Below are 18910 nucleotides of genomic sequence, written 5' to 3'. Positions count from 1 at the left end.
AAATATTTGGGGATGTCTCCCTCTCCCTATTTTTCCCCTTCTTCTCAGCAAAAATCCTTGCTGCAGTTTGCTTATGTTATGGACAGCAATAACAGCAATCCTTAACATTTCAGCGCCTTTATCGAGAGGAATAGATCTTCTGCTTCGAACAGACGGGTGACGGGTTCCAAACCCCTGCAAATCTGAAGAAAGAAGTGATGACACCGGCTCATCAGGGTGTTCACCGGACGTTGTGTACAGAGCACACTTTTGTTTAGAAAGGACATATGAAACTAGTGGCGGGGAGTGTGAGTGGGCAGCGAACGCTAGGTCACATGCTGTTCATTTGCATTGCTTTCTTCCATAGTGGGCATGGTGGTGGTCTCTTGCTGATCTACTCCAGTGTTTGCCACCAATAGTGCCTTGCATGCCCTTGTACTGTAGCAGAGCAGTGCAGCGGAGGAGGGTGGTCCATGGAGCATGGGTGCGGGGCAGGGTTCTCTGCTCTCCCAGCCTTGCACCACAGCAGCTTCTGGCTTGAGCGTCTTGGGTCACCAACGGTCTGGTAAGTGGTGACTCTCGGTGCTAGGCGTTCTGCCACCAGTCTTACCTGCTGCCACCTCCTCCTTGTTGCTGCCGGTGATGTTAGTGGGTCTTTTAAGTACACAGGTCAGGTCCTCCCCTTACCTGAATTGCCTGTTCAGACCTGAGGGGGGTGGAGGGAGACCAACAGACGGGACCAGGATAATGTATGCAGCGCCTGGAGAGAATGGGCAGGCACTGGCAATATCAAAATAAAATGAATATCTAAAAGCCAGTTTCTAGGCAAGCGCAGTGCATCTCTCTGAAAGTTGGCGGCCTGGGCGCAGCTTGCCGAAGCCTAAGGTTGTCCCTGGTGTTATGCACTGTGCTCATGCTACAGCATCTGCAGGTCTTGGCCGTTCATGTGTGTAGTGGCCAAGCTTGGAGCTGTGCTGTCTTGGCCCTGCTGTGCCAGTCTGCCCTGGTAATTTCAATAGTTGTACCTTTAAATGAAAAACGTCTGGATTTAGGGATCTGAAGGCTTCAAGATGAATCCTAGACATAGTCCTTGCTGAATCTCATACTTTATGCAGTCCCTTCCACAAATAGTGGGGCATGTGGATTTAAGACGGCCTTCGATCAAAAAACCTTGCATTACATTAAACATGCGTCATATTTTAGAATTAAAAATGGGTGTGGACTTTAAATAGTCATTTTACCAGTCTCTTGCACAAAGCTAACATTCTGCAGTAGCATAAAATACCTTCAGTACTCCTTTCTTGTATTTCTGCCTTTCGTGAAATTCTAATTTGCTTTTGAAGAATAATGCCAGAAGAAGTGGAATTTTGCCGTCTCATCCAGGGAGTGATCTCTTCTATGACATGGTAATTAAAAGGGCAAGGCAATAATCGGTGGGCTGGGTACCAGCTCTCTGAGCGAAGAGCACCGTGTTATTAACAGCCTTGGCATCCTGTAGTCATGGAGAAAATTAACCAGTGCCAAGCTATTTATTGCACCGTGTTCTCACTGTAGGAAACAGCCGAGCTGCATGGGTTAATTGTTATGCAATTATAGATAATGATTATCATCTTCCTGCTGCAATGACGTCATGCATTCTCTGCCTTGCAGGGCTCGTGATAGCATGAATAACAACGAGTGATAAAGTGTTTTGGTGAAGTTATGCCTGCAGCTGTATGGTATTGAGGCTTGCGTGCAGTCTACTTTCAAAGATGTGCCCTTAGGAATCAGTCATTGTAGGGAGAGCTGTAGTCTGACTCTGGGAACAGCTCTACTTTGTGCTCAGTGCTTCCACAGTAGTGCAGTTTACTCCCCCCCCAGAGTGATTTAGATTCTGCCTTTGAGGGGCAGATTTATACACACCTTTAGGGATGGGTGAAATCTGTCAACAAAATGTGGGTTCCACCCATTTCAGCATTCCCCCAAAAGGCTGTCATTGAAATAATTAATGCATTTGCATTCTGTCCCTCCGGAAATAGCACCTACCTCCCCTGAATGTAGCGCTTTGTGTCTTATTAGGTTGCTAGAAGTTAAGGAAGCTGATTGCCCATCCTGCAGCCACTCCAGTTGGTCTGAATACAAGGATCAAGTCTGCCAGGTAGATTAGCTGAAACATACAGCTCTATCAGCCACACTCATTTGGCCAAAATGTAACCAAACAGGTCACGGTTCCACCTCCTGGTGACTGCAACGCCGCATTATTTTCGAACATGTAATAAAACCATTACTAATTGATTATAAGTTTTACTTTGTGGCAATAGTTTCCTTGGAGTCAGTGCATGGAGAATATTAGGACTCGTTCAACTCTGGCAAAGGCTTCTTCATAACAATTCCGTAAGAGCCATTCTTTGTATGTTGATTGCCATATCAAGGTGCTGAGGCACTAGGAAGCCCCATCCACCTTCACTGCTGTGAATCTTAATATGGCAGAGAAATGGTCAAAGGAGGCTGCGGTGGTTGAATTTTGTCATGCTCTCATTCAGATGCATAATGATATGTTAACCTGATCTAAGATACAGCACTTTAAAAGTATTTGCGGTATTATTCACTGGCCATACTTTATCTCTGGAATTGTGATACCAATCCTAGCCTTTCAGATAGGTGTGGTCTACACACCAATGACCTGTGCGTGTCTTATGCCCGAGCATTTTGGAATGTTGACAAAATAATTTGGTCTTATCTACTGTAATTCAGTTTGGTGTCCATCCTTAAAAGTTCTAGTGGTATGGAAATTGGAACTGACTAAAGCGAGCAATCTTCAATGTTATTGTTACAGAGTGGCTTACACTAAAGAGATGGGAAAGGGGTCTTACAGTGGGGTTTGCACGTTGGTGGAATATTTTTTAGCAAACAGTGTCTGTTGAATGGCCGACAAAAAATAATAAATAAGAGCTAAGGAGCTATTCTAAGAGGCTGGTACAAGATAAATTGTTTCCACTTTTTCTCCACAATACTGTGTTTTTCTTATTGATTGAAAGCTGATGTTTTTGTGCCTTTGAAATTATTTTTGGAATGCTGTTCCTTTAATGCCTACTATATTGTATAATAGTGGTAAGATTTCTGGTCAGATTGCAGTTTAAAAGCTACCTTATGGGAAATAACTCACACCTTCCATGTTTACATCTGAGCCATGCACTACTCAACTCCCCTAGGAGTCATTGCCTTCACAACAGCTGTCAAAGAATGAAGCACAGTTTCGGATGATGAGTGCTCATGTTAATCATATCTCTGCGTCATCCAGTGGCGGCGCCACATAACTAAAGGGGAGAGGCTGGAGTGGCGGAGATGAGGTGAAAAAAAAAAAAAACGCTTTTACCTTGCCTCCGTCCCTACCGCCTCACTTGTTGCTCCTCTTGTGGTGTCCCAACTTTCACTGCCGGGACACCAGCTCAGGCTTTCAAGCAAAACTTAGCATGAAAGCAGCGCTATGGTTGGTCTGAGTGGCTCGGACTGCCACTCAGACACAGCCCTGGGGTCTGTGCAGTTTCTCCAGTCCAGCTGTGTACACCGCCGGACTGCAGAAACCTAAGTGCACATTTGATTGGCCAGCATCAGATGACCAGCCAAACACACATGCGCACTTAGGTGCACTCTCCCCTCCCACCTCCTGTGTCCCAGCCCCGCCCCTCTCTGCACTGCTGGCTGAGCCAGAAGCAGAAAAATAAAACGATAGTACACTATCGTTTTATTTTTCTGCTTCTGGCTCAGCCAGTGGTGCGACGCTCAGGAGCCGGCCCTGGCGTCAATGCTATTATTCTCAATGTGGAATGGTCACTGAGCCACCAAACCACATGGTCCTTGTGAGTCAGAACACCAGCCACAAATTATGATGACCACCGAGGTACTTAACCACATCCTATCTGTGTGTACTTCAGCACCCGCGTGATATATCCTGCCAGTGTCCATGCATAAGTGGTCGCTAGCTTAGAACAGAGGTTTGCAGTACACCGTTAAATACTGTGCAGTTGTTTATTGAAAAGCATTTACTGTTATTAAAAAAGGCCTTGGTAGTTCCTTAGCATACAAGTTATTGCACTGGAGAAGGCGACATGCATATTTGGAAATACGAAGTCATGGGCGCGGAATGTTTTGGGTGGCTTAGAGCACATGCCGATAAGGATATTTTTCTTTATGAATGGTCCAGCCTCGTGGTATATTTGTTCCTCAGGTAAAGCTTTCTTTTCCCTTCTGTTCTTTGCTGCCGTTCCTTGTCCACACAGGCACTTGGAGTTATTTCGGCTGGGGAGAGCAGCAGAGTAGGTAACATTTTAATTCCTTGCAAGTTCCATGGTGCCACAGCATGCTTCTTTACAGGGAAATAATGTGGATGTTCATGCATACAGAGAAAACCTCTGCTACATGTGCTGGGTGTGGGTGTGTGTTTGTGTTTGTGTTACTCTGTCCTTGTATGATCAGCATCCACCATGTTCCCACAGCATCCAGCTACTCAGAGCTTTGCAATACCCTGTCTAAGGATTAGTCTTCTTCAGGGAAAACAACTCTCATTCCTTCCACCCCACAGCTTGATGCACTGAGACCCCAGGGAGCTGAATGGAAGTAAAGCACTCCTTAAAGAGTATTTCCCCACAAGAGCTGGAAACTCTGCTTTCAATCAGGGATTCATGGTCTTGTTAGAAACTAGACTGCACTTGTAGCCAAGGAGAGAGCAGGGTATTGCATTAGGATCAGAGTGGAAAGTACTAATGCTGCCAGTACGTTTAATAAACAAATCAGATGTATCATTTTCAAATCTGTCTTCCAGCTCTGCCCATCTTTTCCATCTGGACTTTTGCATCTCATGCTGGTTAATGCTGGGATCTTGTTTGCAGTGCAATCGCTTTGGAAGATAGCCCATCTGGAATGCAAAGTCAGTTTTTCCAGCTGCATATCTGTGATACAAAATGAAGACTGTCAGCCGTGGGATAGTGTGTTTCTTTAGGGTTAGGTGCAAGATCAACAAACAGAAAGTACTGCGCCCCTTAAAAACTAATGTGAGTGTAAAACGGAAGTCTGTCCTTCATAGCACTTTACTACATCCAAACAGAATACCCCTGGACTTAGATTTGTATCAACATTTATTTTGGTCCAGGAGTTCCTGAACCAAAAACGTTACAGCTGATTGCTCCAACCGAGCAAGGAAGGCATTCCAAAATTGTAGAAAAATCTCTAGATTATGTTTTTCCCCACACCGTACAACGTTTACAAATATTGAGTACAAGCCACGTCAGTGATGCATTTAACCCTACTTGAGGCTTTCACCGAGTTGCTTGTTAACAGGAGGTCCACAACATTTAAAATCCACGGGACAGTGGAAGATAAATTACATTCTATGTGCATTTATTTCCTAATTTTGCTATTACATTTCTGATTCCCAAGGCTTGTGTAAGGCTTGGTTGTGCTAATCACCCATAAGGTTCTCCTCCTCAGCAAATTATACCAGAACTACAAGCAAGTTATGTTTCACCTCAGAAGCTAAAAAAAACTAAAACACTTTAATCAACAGTGACATGCTTAAAAAATGTATTGATTGTTTGTCCCAACCTGGGCAGGCAGTAGTCACATTCCATGTCTGGGACATAATAACTTACTTTTCAGTGAGAGCTCAGTCTGTTGTTGCTTAACTCTCTCTAACCTATTAGAAGTTACTGTATTGCCCATAGTGCACTAAAATGAAAAGTGTTGTAGCTATTGTAGAGGAACGTTTCAGTTCTAGTAAGTATACCAAGGTAAGGATTCTGCATGCACTCACTCCACTTTTATCCACCAGCAACCTTAAAACACAAGTATAACTAGCTACAGTTCCTAAATCCAACAGTCAGCATTACCAGACATGGATTATGTGCAGTTCTTTGGAGAGGGCCTCCCACTATCTGAATTCTCCCTTTCTTCTCACGACAGCCGCATGAACTCCATAACCATTTCTTTGTTCCATCTTCTGAACGTTCCCTACCTCAAGAAAAAGAGAAAATATCTTGTGTCTCATTTTCTCAGAGGCTTTCTTTATTACTGCCAGAGTAATGTGACTGGGGCATTGTCTCTTTAATGCTCATCCTACCACCTATGTGCAAGTATTAGGGGGCCTATTTTTTAATGACATCAGTTGAACTCTTTTCTGACACACCCACGTTAAGTGGGGCTCTACTCTTTGTCTTCAAGGGAACACATTATTTCTAGCCGACTATCCCAACAACACTGTGATTTCACATCCCTGAAGACTCCATGATAGTCGGAATTTCCGCTCCTGAACACAGTTACCTAGATTTATTTATGTAATGCTTCTGTTTTTTTAAATGGTGCTCAAAATAAATTATTTTTCTGGAGAAGACAAAAAGGACCTTTGGCCTTACATGATTGTGAACCTTATGATTATCTTATGAAACAATGGAAACGTGCTTATTATTTAATTAGCATTTTTGTTCTGCTACAGGACTGAGTTTAGTTCTCTTAAAAATGGAGATGCAAAGTCCTGTGTCAGCATGTGGTACGCCATCACATGAGAATCATCGCTCTGTGTCGGTGCTGATGAAACCCCCTGAGCAGGAACTGTGAAGTGGTCGTCCAGATGCGTCACACTGCATCAAGGTCGATGAAGCCGCTGGGGCTGCAAGGAATTGTGCTGAGTTGGGTTGGTTGGCAGCATGGAGATGCATCACACTGGGCTGGTGCTTGTAATGCTGCCAAACAGAAGCTGCATTGCCACGCTGATGTTGGGTTGAGTTGGTCTTGAGGAGCCTGTTGTGTCTCTGTAGCTCAGGACAGGAGGTCAACTGACTGATCCTTGGAGACAGTCTGAAGGTTCTGGGTCTAAACAGGCAGACTGACCTCAGCAGGGCATTCCACAACAGAAGAAAAATCCTTGAGCAGCAAAGCAGGCCTTCGCCAGCAGAGAAATCCATTGTGGGAGAAACTTATGGAAAGAAGCGACCACCCCCCCCACCACCACCACCACACCTAGTCACATGACCAAGGAAAGAGGCTGCAGGCACCAAATGATTAGGGCAAGAAAATGGCAAATTTGTAAAAGGCATTTTCCGAATTGTGACTTAGTCAGCCTTTACCATTAAAGGGGGTTTCAATTCAGAATTCTTTAGAGACCAAACTCTATATTCCTTCCTGCTCCCAATCAAAAGTTATGACTTATTAAATGCAATAAGGAAACCCAATGTTATCCTATGGGAGAGGTAGGCCTTTCAGTAGTGAAAAACAAATTTGAGTTTTTCACTGCCAGGGCATGTAAAATTTGAAAATACATTTCCAGCCTTTTAAATACAGTGCACCCTGCCCAATTGTCTGTCAAGGGCTTACCCTAGGGGTGACATGCATTAAAAAGGAAAGTTTAATCCTGGCAAAAGACTTACTTTGTCAGGTCGAACTGGCAGTTTAAAACTGTGCACACAGGCTGCAGTGGCAGGCCTGAGACATGTTTAAGGGGCCAATTAAATGGGTGGCTGAGTCAGTGCTGTAAGCCCACTAGTGGCGTCTACTGTATAGGCCCAGGGTACATGTAGTACCACTTTAATAGGAACTTATAAGTACATTAAATGTGTTAACTGGGTGTAAGCCAATTTCACCATGCTTAAAGGCAAGAGCACAAGGCACTTTAGCACTGGTTAGCAGTGGTAAAGTGTGTAGAGTCCTAAGGCCAGCAATAACGAGATCAGCAAAACAGGGAGGAGTAAGGCAAAAAGTTTGAGGGAAGAACACCCTACTGCTGACAGGTCTAACAGAGAGACTAGAATATCCGGTTTTGCAATTGTGGTCTTAAAACCAAACACTTCATCCTTGGCTGTGCTCGCAGACCTAGCTGCTTGAGATTTTTTATCTGCGAATTGTTAGCACACACAAAGATATAATTTCTGATCTACCTTGATTAAAGCAAAGCTCCAGTGAATGGAAGTATGAAGTCTTACATCTCCTGGTGCACAGGCCCATTTCTTTCCTTCTGCTCCAGACCCTGTCTAATAGCACCTCATGAAATTCCTGAGTAGAGAGGGGAAGCGATCACTTGACAAGCTTCCTCAGAGTACCAAATGCAGACCATGCAGAAGTTACCAAGTAGGGCACGTAGAGTGCATGTGCCTTTCAGGAAGGCATAATTCCCAAGCTCTGAAAATAACTGCCTAGTCCAGGTTGTAACTGCGGAACAGGTGAGGGACTGAAAGGTGAGTGTCGATGGGTTGGTCTTAAGTGAGATGCAGTGAAGCCTGAGCACCCGCTCTCTTCATCTTCCACTGTGGTAGTTTCTAAGCGTCCTTTATCACAGGGTGTTGGGAGTGTGCACGTAAATGGCATTGGAGTAAGTTTAGAAACTACCTCGTCTTCCACAACAGGGATCATCATGGGCTTGTGAACATTTAACAAGTTCAGGACGATAGTTACCACCTCTTGGGAGGAGGGTTGCTTGTCCCCTCGGTGATAGTCTGCAGATGGAGATCAGGTAATGTTCATTGCACAACCCTCCCCTCCCCCAGGCACTTACATCTATTGCTGGTCATTATGTTTCACGTTTGTCACTTTACGTTCACAGAAACTGCAGTATGTGGGTGTGTGTATTTGTCAATGTGAATTTCAGAAATGATTTCCCCATATTCGGGGTGGCGTTTCCTTTTATGCCAGGCTGTTGAGATTTGTAGGAAAAAGTTTTTCCTAAGGACTGTATGCATGAATATTCCAATATTTCGCAGAGCATGCCTTTTTCTCCCCCTCCGGTCTCTGGACCCTGTCTGTGCGTGTTAATCTGCAGAAAGGGAACTCATTTTCATCCCCTCCTAGGCTCAGTTTTTGAAAGGAGGGGCTGAAATGAGTGTCGACCTCTCTTTTTGCACCCTTTTGTTTAGTAGTTAGTCACAACATTCCTGTAGAGAGGACCGTGTGTTCGTGTCTTGATGTCGCTACGTGTTATATTTTGTTCAATGTAGGTAGTTTTGTGCTTGGGGAATAAACATTGTGCTTCCTCATCTCAGCTGCTTCACCAGGCTGTTTTTGCCAGCCTCCTTACAGGCGGAGTACTATTGGCATGGAGTATTACTGTTACCCCAACAGTAAGGATTAGAGTAACCTGCGCCACTGGCCTGGATGGACACAGTTGTTAAGTGGTGCTCTCGTGGAATGACTAGCAGTGACCAGAGTTTATTACTGCTTTATACCTTTTGCTTACAAAAGGGACTAGGAAGTCAGGACACAGTGCTGCCCCAGCTGGCCTGGAGCTTGTGATGCTGACAGTATTTTCTTCCATTCCCTGCAATTGCAGTATTGCTAGATGCCGCCTCCATGGCTTGAACCAGCGAGATGGAACTCTGAGTCTTGGCTGGCAAGATTACAAGCACGTTCCCGAATGACCCGTCCCTCTCCGGTCTTTGGTCCAAGATTAACTGGGATGAATCATAGGCAGGTTTGGAAACCTGCTCCCTGGAGCCTCGTCATAATGGCTGAAGGACGTCTGCTCTGCAGCTCTGTAGTGTGGGCATTTGAAACCTCCGTAAATTTCCCCAAAAAGCCATCACTGCAAACAAAAATGAATATATATTTTTTCTCTTTTAAGATTGTGGGGAAAGCTATTGATGGCCCAGGTGTTCTCAATTCTTCAGTAAAATATAGAAATATGTGATTCGGCTGGGCTTTTTTCAGCCAGTTGTCTTTTGTCCCTCTGCTTTGCTTGCAGTGTTTAAAGTCTCAATAAATGGCAGAAGGAATACATATGGGTAATAATGGAACAAAATAGCTTGCATGTGGAGCAAACCGCCTATACATATAGTATATATAGATAGGTTTCACCTTCGTAATCGTGGAACGACAGAGAAATCTATAAGCTTGAATCTCCTTGCAATACTGATGTCACAATTTATGTTTGACTAACATTTGTCTCTTATGATAGTGCAACAATAAAACAAACTGAGATTAATAAAAGATGCTCCACTTATGGGTTTGGCAAAGTAGACAACGTTATACTACTCCCTTGTGTACAATTGAATCCAAGTATTCTTATTAGGCCTAACCTGTGATTTGGGTTTTTCGTTTCCACTTGGCTTAATTTGCATTATGTCTCAGAAGGCGACTTGTCTTTGGGAGGTCCTCTATCCACTGATTGTGGAACCTCTTGCCCATATTTCTTTGTAAGGAATTTAATATGTTGGGGGTTGTGCATGTTGGCTTCTTTTTCTTCTCTGCAGAGATCCACAAAAAACATTTACATTTTGGCCACAGCCTAAACACACTGTGCTTGGATTTGGTTGTCCATTTTATAATGAACCTTTGGTGGTGGTGGTGGTGGTATTGGTGGTATTGGTGGTGGTGGTCCTCCTGGGTGCTGATGAATACCGATAATAATAATTTGTGACTTCTTACTCTCCAGCATGCTATTCACAATAAATACTTTGTATATTGTGCGTCCACTGGTAACTTGCAGAGAGGAGTTTGTTGCAGTTTAATTGCTTACAGACTATGGCGAATGCTCCCAACAAAAGCGATAGTCATGCCACCTGTCTCCTTCTGGAGTTTTTACAGCGATGTTTGCCTCGATTTTAAAGACAGTATGTGATAAAGTTTTCTGTATTTCTCTGAAATGCAAAGTATGCATACCCGTTATTTCTTCCAGTGTTCTACAGGCCATGACATTCAGCCTCCGCCCACTGAATTGAAATGTCCCCTGTGCCAGTGAAGCCTTATTTACCATTTATCTGGTTTGTGTAAATTAGAAGGTGTGGACGAGGATGGTAATTCAAAATGACCTTTCTGCTACTTGATGACTACCTCATGATCTGCTTCATTGGATTTGAAGTTTTCACTTACAAAGTAGTGCCTAGATATACCTTTCAGTAATTAACCTGCATTCTTAACCTGAGTTAATGTTCTTCACCAAGTTGGGATTTTAAAGGAGGTAAAGTGGATTTGAAGGTTATGTTCTAGTCCACTAAATCTCCTTTGTTGAATCTCGAAATCCTAAGAAGGGCGATTTCAATGTTTTTAATACTTCTTCTAGCCTCCTACTGCTCCCCAGACTTTACCTGACCACCCCTTCTACTCTCGATTCAGAGCCACTCGATTCAGCAACTTCCTTATGTTGTTTCTCTCCTTTTACTATTTGAAGCCTCCAAAGTCGTAAGATCATTAAATATATTGTTCTTTACATTCTGTTATATTTTATTGTATTTTTCCAATTCACACCCCTTTCCCGTTAGCCCCATTCACACTAAAGTTAGCAAACCCTTTGTACATTATTTTTCTCATGCTTACCTCTGGTGTTTCAGCATCCCTGGATGTTGAGAGGTTTGTTTTCCCCCTTTCGCCGTCGCCTGGTGGTCTTCTGATGTAGCAGTAGGGAGTCGCATTTCATTTCTTAGAAGGATCCTCTAAGGAACATGTAAGATCGGAGTGCGAAATCAAGTCGAGTAACGTTACTATTTTTTAAATGACAAAAACCTTGCCCAGTTTTTCAAATAATTATGTATAACTTGATTTCCTCATTCCACATCTCATAGTGGACCCTGTGTCTGAACAAAACTGGCATGGGAAAGAGCTGAGCATGATGGAGAGACACCTTGCCGAGAGATCAGCCCCACTCACATGATGTTTATTTATTATTTTTTGAGTGGTCTTCGTTTATAAAATAAGCCTCCTCAAGTGGTTTTGGTTCCAGTGAGGCCATGCCTGCCTCAGTCTTTTTTTATTTTTATTCTGAGGCCCTCAACATTTTGTCTCTCTTTGGACTGCTGTAAAGTTCAGTACCTGAGGGTGCACGGTGGGTAAGTGTTCCACATTAAGTCAGTCCCTTACAACCCTCTGGCCTGTTCCAGTCTTTATAGCCGGATATTTCACTGCCTATTATCTTTAACCATAGAATCCCAAACAAATTGCTCCTCAGAATCAAGGGGGACGCTGCGGGTTCTTCTGATGCTTTAGCTGAGCAGTAGCGATACTTCGATAACCTTCTGCTTCCAGAGGCTTGAATCTTGGGTTCTAGTCTTCTGGGAGATTATGCTTTGACACAGAATGGTGCCTTCTCTTTGAGGGTTGGGAGTCTAATACCGCCCCTCTATCTGATAGAGCTGTGGTAGGATCCTGCTTGAATGAAACCACAGGGGATTTGCTAGGACATAAGAGACCTTTGCTATTTATGGGTCGTCACCATCAGTAGGAAGTTCAACAGCTTCAAAGACTGCAGAAAGGAGGAAGACCCGCTGAAATAGTTTAGCATTGCTAACCCTGTAGTTCTGGAGTAATGTTCACTGCAATATATTGGCCTCTGTTTTTCTGTTCGACAGTGTGTGCATTATGTCCTGCAGAAGCAATTCAGTGAGTGTAGTACTAAAGGACACATTCTAATATTTACAAAGTGTGAGTTATTGCTGAAACAGATGCTGGTTAACCATTAATGAGTTCACAAATTAATTATATTTTGATGGTTTTTATACCAGATTTCTGTACATACCAAAGAAAGAGATCCCTTAGTGCAGAAAGGAATGCACTTCTAATTACCTTGATTTTACACAAAATGTTATTATTATTTTTTTCAATACATTATTAGTATTTGCAGTGTTGCATCATGAAATCACATTTGTTAATACACATGTTAAAATAGGCTGTATTATTTTCTTTTTGGATTAATGGGTTATGGATTTCTGTAGTGAGTGAGTCTCACTACCTGAATCTCACTCTCTGTAAGCTCTGTTATAATGGACTGTGAGTGCTAACCACCAGGGTCTATCGTTTACGATAATGTCAGGTGCTGCACAGCTGGTCTATGAGATTCTGGGCTAGTTGCCCTTGAGCATGCATGAGCTGAACTTGTGAGATTGCAGTCTACGTCAGCTCAGTATCTGTGCTTAGGTAGCCTTTGGCAGAGGGGACCCTTCATGGACTGGTGTTGACCTGAGCAGGCCTTGTAATAGTGGGCATTTATAGTGTCAGTGTGCACATCTGTAGTGCTTCACTGGAGTATGTAGAGTGCCTCATTGTATAGAACACTGTTGGTTAAGAGTGCAGCTAAGTACTGGTTCGCCATAACTGGGCCTAGACACTAGTGTGATGCATCAGAGCTGTGGTAAATCACAGCTTGGATCATAAAATTCAAGGAGATGCTCTGTGGCATAACCAGGCCTAGATCATAGTGTTATCTGGTGGGTTCAGTCTGCCTGAAGTCTTAAGTACTTTTAAAAGATTCCAGTTTTACTAGTGCGGCTTCCAAGTCTTTACCTCTTCACAAATTGTTTAGCATCTATCACCATTAATGACGTCAGACAAAAGTTCTGATCTCGAACAGCCCTCATGAAGTCAGGCAAGATGTGTTGTCTGACATCTGTTATGATGTCTGACAAGATTTCCCATTTCAGACATTAAGGGCCTGATTACAACATTGGAGGACGGTGTTAAAAAATGTGACCGATATACCACCTACCATATTACGAGTCCATTATATCCTATGGAACTCGTAATAAGGTGGGCAGGATATCCGTCACATTTGGGACGGATTAACACCGTCATCCAATGTTGTAATCAGGCCCTAATTATGAAGTCAGGCAAAATATGCCGTCTCAGACATCAGTTATGGAGTCAGGCAAGACGTCCGATCTCAGACCTCTGTTAGCCAGTAGGAAAAGACTTCCAGTCTCAGACATGAGTTATGAGGGCAGGGAAGATTTCCTGTCTCTCACATCAGTTATGGAGAAAGGCATGAGCTTCAATCTCAGACAGCCATTATCGAGTCAGACAAGACTTTTAATTTCATAAAAGCTGTTCTGTTTCTCCTCCGAAATGATTCCCACATGAGCTCATATGCCTTTTAAACTGGACTGTACTGCGTAAAAAAACCAATGTATCTGTTAAAAAAGCCCAATCTTCTTTCAGTCGAATTGCATATTGGACACAAGTGAGCCTGTTAAGGTACAAACAAGCATTGGCTTCCGTATCCTAGCTCAGCACGCGTACTCAGGACTGGGAGGCAGGTGAGTGACTCTCGGACGTAGTCACAGGAACCAGTTAGAGCGATCCACGTGCTGACTAAATCATATTGTACAGCGAATGGCTAGTTAATTCTTGGCACACGTGGACTAAATTCATGGAGCGTACAAGACTTCCTCCGTGTCGGACTCAAACCGCTTTAATCATGGCTCTAACGAAATTACCAGTTAGTGTCATGTGTATTTGTTGACCAAGCATTCATAGCATGCTGCTTTGCAAATTTACAGTCCCGGGCCAACTAATGTGTCGCCCATTGCACAGCCATGGCACAGAGGACAGCTCTTTGCTGTGGTCCGCGCCACTCCATGTCACGCTGTGGCTGGCTGTCTACTTTGTGAGGTACTCATCCCATGCCTGGTGTTTAATGGGGAACAGACGGACGATGGCTTAGTTCTAGCAGACAGAGGCTGGCCACTTAGTGCAGAACACTGCTTGGCTGTGCCATGGCTGAGTCATGGTACCCAGAGGGTACATTTGTTTAATGTGTAAAACATATCTAGGGTGATCTCCACAAACGTCAACTGTCTGATCCTTGGCACACACGTGTCTGTACTTCTGTCTGAAGAACCTTTTAAATATTTTGTTAGACTTATCACCCCTGGCTAATCCATTGATGAAACACGCCAGCTAACCTGACTAATTCACGGCACACATGCAGCTAATTAGTTTAATTCACAGGCTGACTTATTAAAGGTGATTAATTGCTCTCATCAACAGACTTGCAAGTTCATTTAGAGCTCATACAAGCTAACTCAATAGTTACAAGAATAGACTGGGATAACCCATGGCTCCTGTGACAAGTAATGAATTTCCTAACAGAAGTTGACTCATTGCAAAGTAATTAATGTATTATGTACACAGTTAATCTGCAGCGTGCAGCTACTAAGCTGAAGTAAACCGGCTGGATAATTATTCCTCATTCCAGACTACTATATTTTCTTGTCCTATTAGAATAAACTCCCCTTTCTGCCTAAAAAGAGCCAATTGAACAACAACTGCTAATTTTTTTAGCATGCATTTGCTTGTGAATGTCAATGCAAAAAGCATTTGCAAAGCAAATAGCTCGGATTTTTAAAGCAAAGACCTGTAGGCTTTGCCAGTGCTTCTTACGTTTGTATGTGAAACATCATACCTCCTCTCTCTGCAGTCCAAATAGCCCAGGTGAAACTTCACCGGAGATGCCTCATCTGGATTGTTTCAGTCCCCTGATGTGAGGAAAGAAGCCTCGGCTCATAAGAGTTGGTGCGCTCCATTGTTAACGGTGTGTGAAGCTGCTAACTGGACCCTTGTGCACACTGTTACGAGCATGGGTGTCCTCCAGTGTCTCTTCCGCCATACTTGACGTTAGTATCGCTGTTCCACGCGAGGGGATGCCATCCATGAAGTTGTGATCCTGCCTCCACCCTATGGTGAAGGGCATGGAGTTGCTAGGCTGCAACTACTAATACCCAAGTCTTGAGGTGAACGTAAAGTGATGCTCTGACTATACTCGGATCCCTACTCTGACCCCCCAGCCAGACCGCTTTTGTGCGACTGAAGAAAGATCTTAGAAGTGTTGAGCAGGGGCACCTGTATGTGAATGCAGGGAATATGTAACACTGCTCCAGCACACTGAAGAACCCCAAAGCAGTCCCAAGGCTGGGGGTCCAGGCTTGCAGGTAATTATGGGGTCAGGCCTAGTTCATGGTGCAGATGAGAGAAGAAGGACTACACTTGTGAACCTTCACATTAGCAGACAGTAGGCATGCAGAGTTTTTAATCAACGGTGATCTTCTACGGATAAACAAGCTCTGCTCATGCTTTTCCTTTTCTTTAGCCTTTGAAGACCCGGACAGTGCTGTGGATGACCGGGACAGTGATTACCGCAGTGAGACCAGCAATAGCATTCCTCCTGTTTACCACACAACCTCGCAGCCCAATGCATCGGTGCACCAGTTCCCTGTCCAGTCCCACCTACAGCAACAGGGTGGCTCCCGCGACTCCTGCATGGACTCTGTGCAGAGCTACGACCTGGATTACCGGGAGCGTGGGGCCTTGAGGTAAGGACCTTCGCGCCGTATGTTATTTTTACAGTTAGTAAAAAAAACTTGCAACTTCAAGGAATTGTGCAAACAGGCGAAACTCAACAGTCACAGATGAGGGTGTGGGTGTGAAGGTCAACCATGCTGGAACTAAGTCTTTGGGAAGGTTTCAGTAGTAAATATTTTCTTTCACATTATGTGTGAAATTATACAATTATTCATTGCACAGCATAATTGTATGTCAATTTTGTTCATGTATTTGGTTGTACTGACCAGCCCATCCAAGGAGCAAAGCAGTCTACTTCTCTTTAACAAATCTTGCATCACAAATAATTTGGATGCCTGAATGTTTTTTGCTATCTGGTGGGGTTTTGAGATTTATTGCGACTTCATCACTGGATGGTCCATCCAACTCGCAAATGCGTAGTCGCAAAATACTGCACACAGTCTCCCGCAGTCATTGCAAGTTTGTCTTTAGTCGAGAAGGAAAGCAGCCAGTCAGTTAGCTGCAGTCCTGGAAATATTTGGATAGTCAGGCTTTTGAGCTAATAACCTTTCTCGATAAAAATCCTAATTGTATAAGGTAATTATTTTCTATGCAAGCCGCTCTGTAGTATACGTGATCCTGAGCATAGCTATAGTTTACAGAGCAGCACATTTTGAACTGGAAGACACCAACTTCTGCCACTGCCCATTAGAAGGACAAAGACCACTCAAACAGTTTATCCTCAGGGGTGAATTAAAGGGCTGCTCGGAGAGAACTGGACTGAGGTGGGGAGGATGACATGGTAAGTAGATAACTTGGACCACAGTAGTACAAAATGAGTAAGTGCATTTAGATATGATTTGGTAAATCGAATTCATTGACTTAGTTCAGCTGCCAATGTAGTCTGACAAACATAGACTATTTAGATGATACAGGGAAACGGATGTCTGCTGCGATGAGATCATCTTAATATGGGCTGTCTATTGTAGTTAAGGCACCTACTCCCATCATGTGTTCTTATCATTGCTACTGCAGCAATCTGTGACCTGAGCTCTTGTATTAGATTGGAATGAGGAGAGTAGCTCCCTGGATATCGCTGCTCCTTGAACTTAGTTGCAGACAAACGTCTCGCGACCCTGTGTATGCTACAGATCTTGTATCGGGGTTCAACCATAGAGAGTTTAGGCAGGCAAGTCATCTGAGCAGGCGGTTATATCAAAGGCCATTACACACTGTTGGTCCAATAAATTGTCAATCTTTGAGGCTACCTAATTATACATTGGCTAATGGATGGCAGACTCTGCAGTGCATGTTGTTTTCTTTTGTTGCCCTGAACCCAAGCCAGAGTTTATTACCTGACAAACAGTCCCTTAACATTGGCTGTAAGCAGCCCTCAGCCACTGCACAAAGGCAGCACTCACCATTTAGCTGCAAGCAGCTAGCTAGAAGCTAATCTTTAGGCAAAGATATATGAAGAATTAAAATACATTGTGGTGTTATGGATGATTTAGAAATATCATCAACTCTGACCCCAATACACGCTAATTCTGAAAAAGGCATTAGAAAATCATCCTACGTAGGTGTTTGAGTATGTACCATTCCTGCCACCATGCAGTTGTGAGGTGGTTGTTCAAAAATGATAACCCCGTGTGAGTGGGCATACTGTTTCTGGGCAGGAATGCCCCCAAACTATGATATTTCAGTACGGAATTGATTAGCACGTTTTGATAGGATGGTAGCTGCAGTATTTGGGTACAGTGCCAACCAACACCTAAGAACCATAAAAACTCCAGATATTTTCTAACGCTTGCGACCGAGGAGAATCCATGGAGGCATGACTTGCACAAGTTTCTCTTACCGGAGAGACTCTCTACTTACTTTAGAATTATTTTCCCTGGTTGTTTTCTCATGAGTTTGTCAGGGGCCCTTTATGTACTTTCCAGTTTCTTTTACTTAAAATGTTCTCACTTTTATGTATTCTAAAATATGTCCTGCTCCAGAAACATTCAAACAGGGAAAATATCCCCTTCCTTGGGCAGAGGGAATGACAATCCCTTCCCTCCACCCCCCCCAGACGCACAGTATTTCCACTCGTTGATGAGGGAGGATAGATTGAGGGATTGCCCATGTCTAGCTACCCTGATGAAAAAAAAGCCAAGTAAGTGCCAGAGGTTTTCTGACACAACTTAGCAGCAATAATTATGTTAACAGCTCTGTTGGAAAACTCTCCCCTTTCTCACGGTGCTCCTCCCAAACGGATACTTGCTCTAAGATTTTAAGGACTGTGATCCCTGAACAGGAATCCTGTCTACTTTCAATATAACATAATTGTGAGTGATGCAGTCCCGGAACAGAATTGCTTTATTGCCAGTTTTTTATAGGCAATGCATCATTTAGTTTGTGCATTGTGCTGTCTGAAAATCCGCTTATTTTTCCCAGTTTGCTAGCCAGACTAGTGTCTGACTTCTCCTCGGATTACTTTCCCTCTTTCGTACCTTCAGGTTGGCTGGCTATCCCAGGAATGGAACGCGATTGACACTGGTCCTGCATGTAGAGCTCATACTTCTGGCAGTCAGATCTGCCCGGTTCTCTGCCATGGAGCCTCTAGTATCCTCACATTGTAGGATGCCTCTGCACAGGTGCAGGACGCTGGAACAATATTGTATATTCTGTTTGGAATAATTGAAACAAGAAAACATGCTCTTAGTGCCCATATTTTCTCCCACTTTTAACTTTATAGCCCAATTAATCTAAGCCATGGTGACAAAGTGCGCATAAGCGAGCAGCGCCCTAACCCCATGCTTAGAAGAAGAGGCCAGGGCGTGTGTGCAAGCGGAACACGGACGCTAAGTGCTGGAGCCGGACTCCGGCCTTTGTTCACAGAGATTTTCAAAGGGCTGTTTTTTTTTGCTGAAAACGTGTTCTTCAG

At 43.7% G+C, this 18910-nt stretch overlaps 1 protein-coding gene across 2 annotated transcripts in view; it reads left to right on the top strand.

The window, feature by feature from the left end:
- UNC13B (unc-13 homolog B) overlaps positions 1 to 18910 on the top strand; it is a 1359370-nt gene that overhangs the window by 507778 nt on the left and 832682 nt on the right. For both annotated transcript variants that reach the window (XM_069212466.1, XM_069212457.1), the window contains exon 8: positions 15791 to 16013. In XM_069212466.1, the coding sequence (XP_069068567.1) occupies positions 15791 to 16013 (223 nt within the window). The remainder of the gene's footprint in view (positions 1 to 15790; positions 16014 to 18910) is intronic.

Source organism: Pleurodeles waltl, chromosome 1_1, assembly GCF_031143425.1.
Source record: "Pleurodeles waltl isolate 20211129_DDA chromosome 1_1, aPleWal1.hap1.20221129, whole genome shotgun sequence".
NCBI lineage: Eukaryota > Metazoa > Chordata > Amphibia > Caudata > Salamandridae > Pleurodeles > Pleurodeles waltl.
This window is presented reverse-complemented; position numbering and strand designations above follow the sequence as displayed.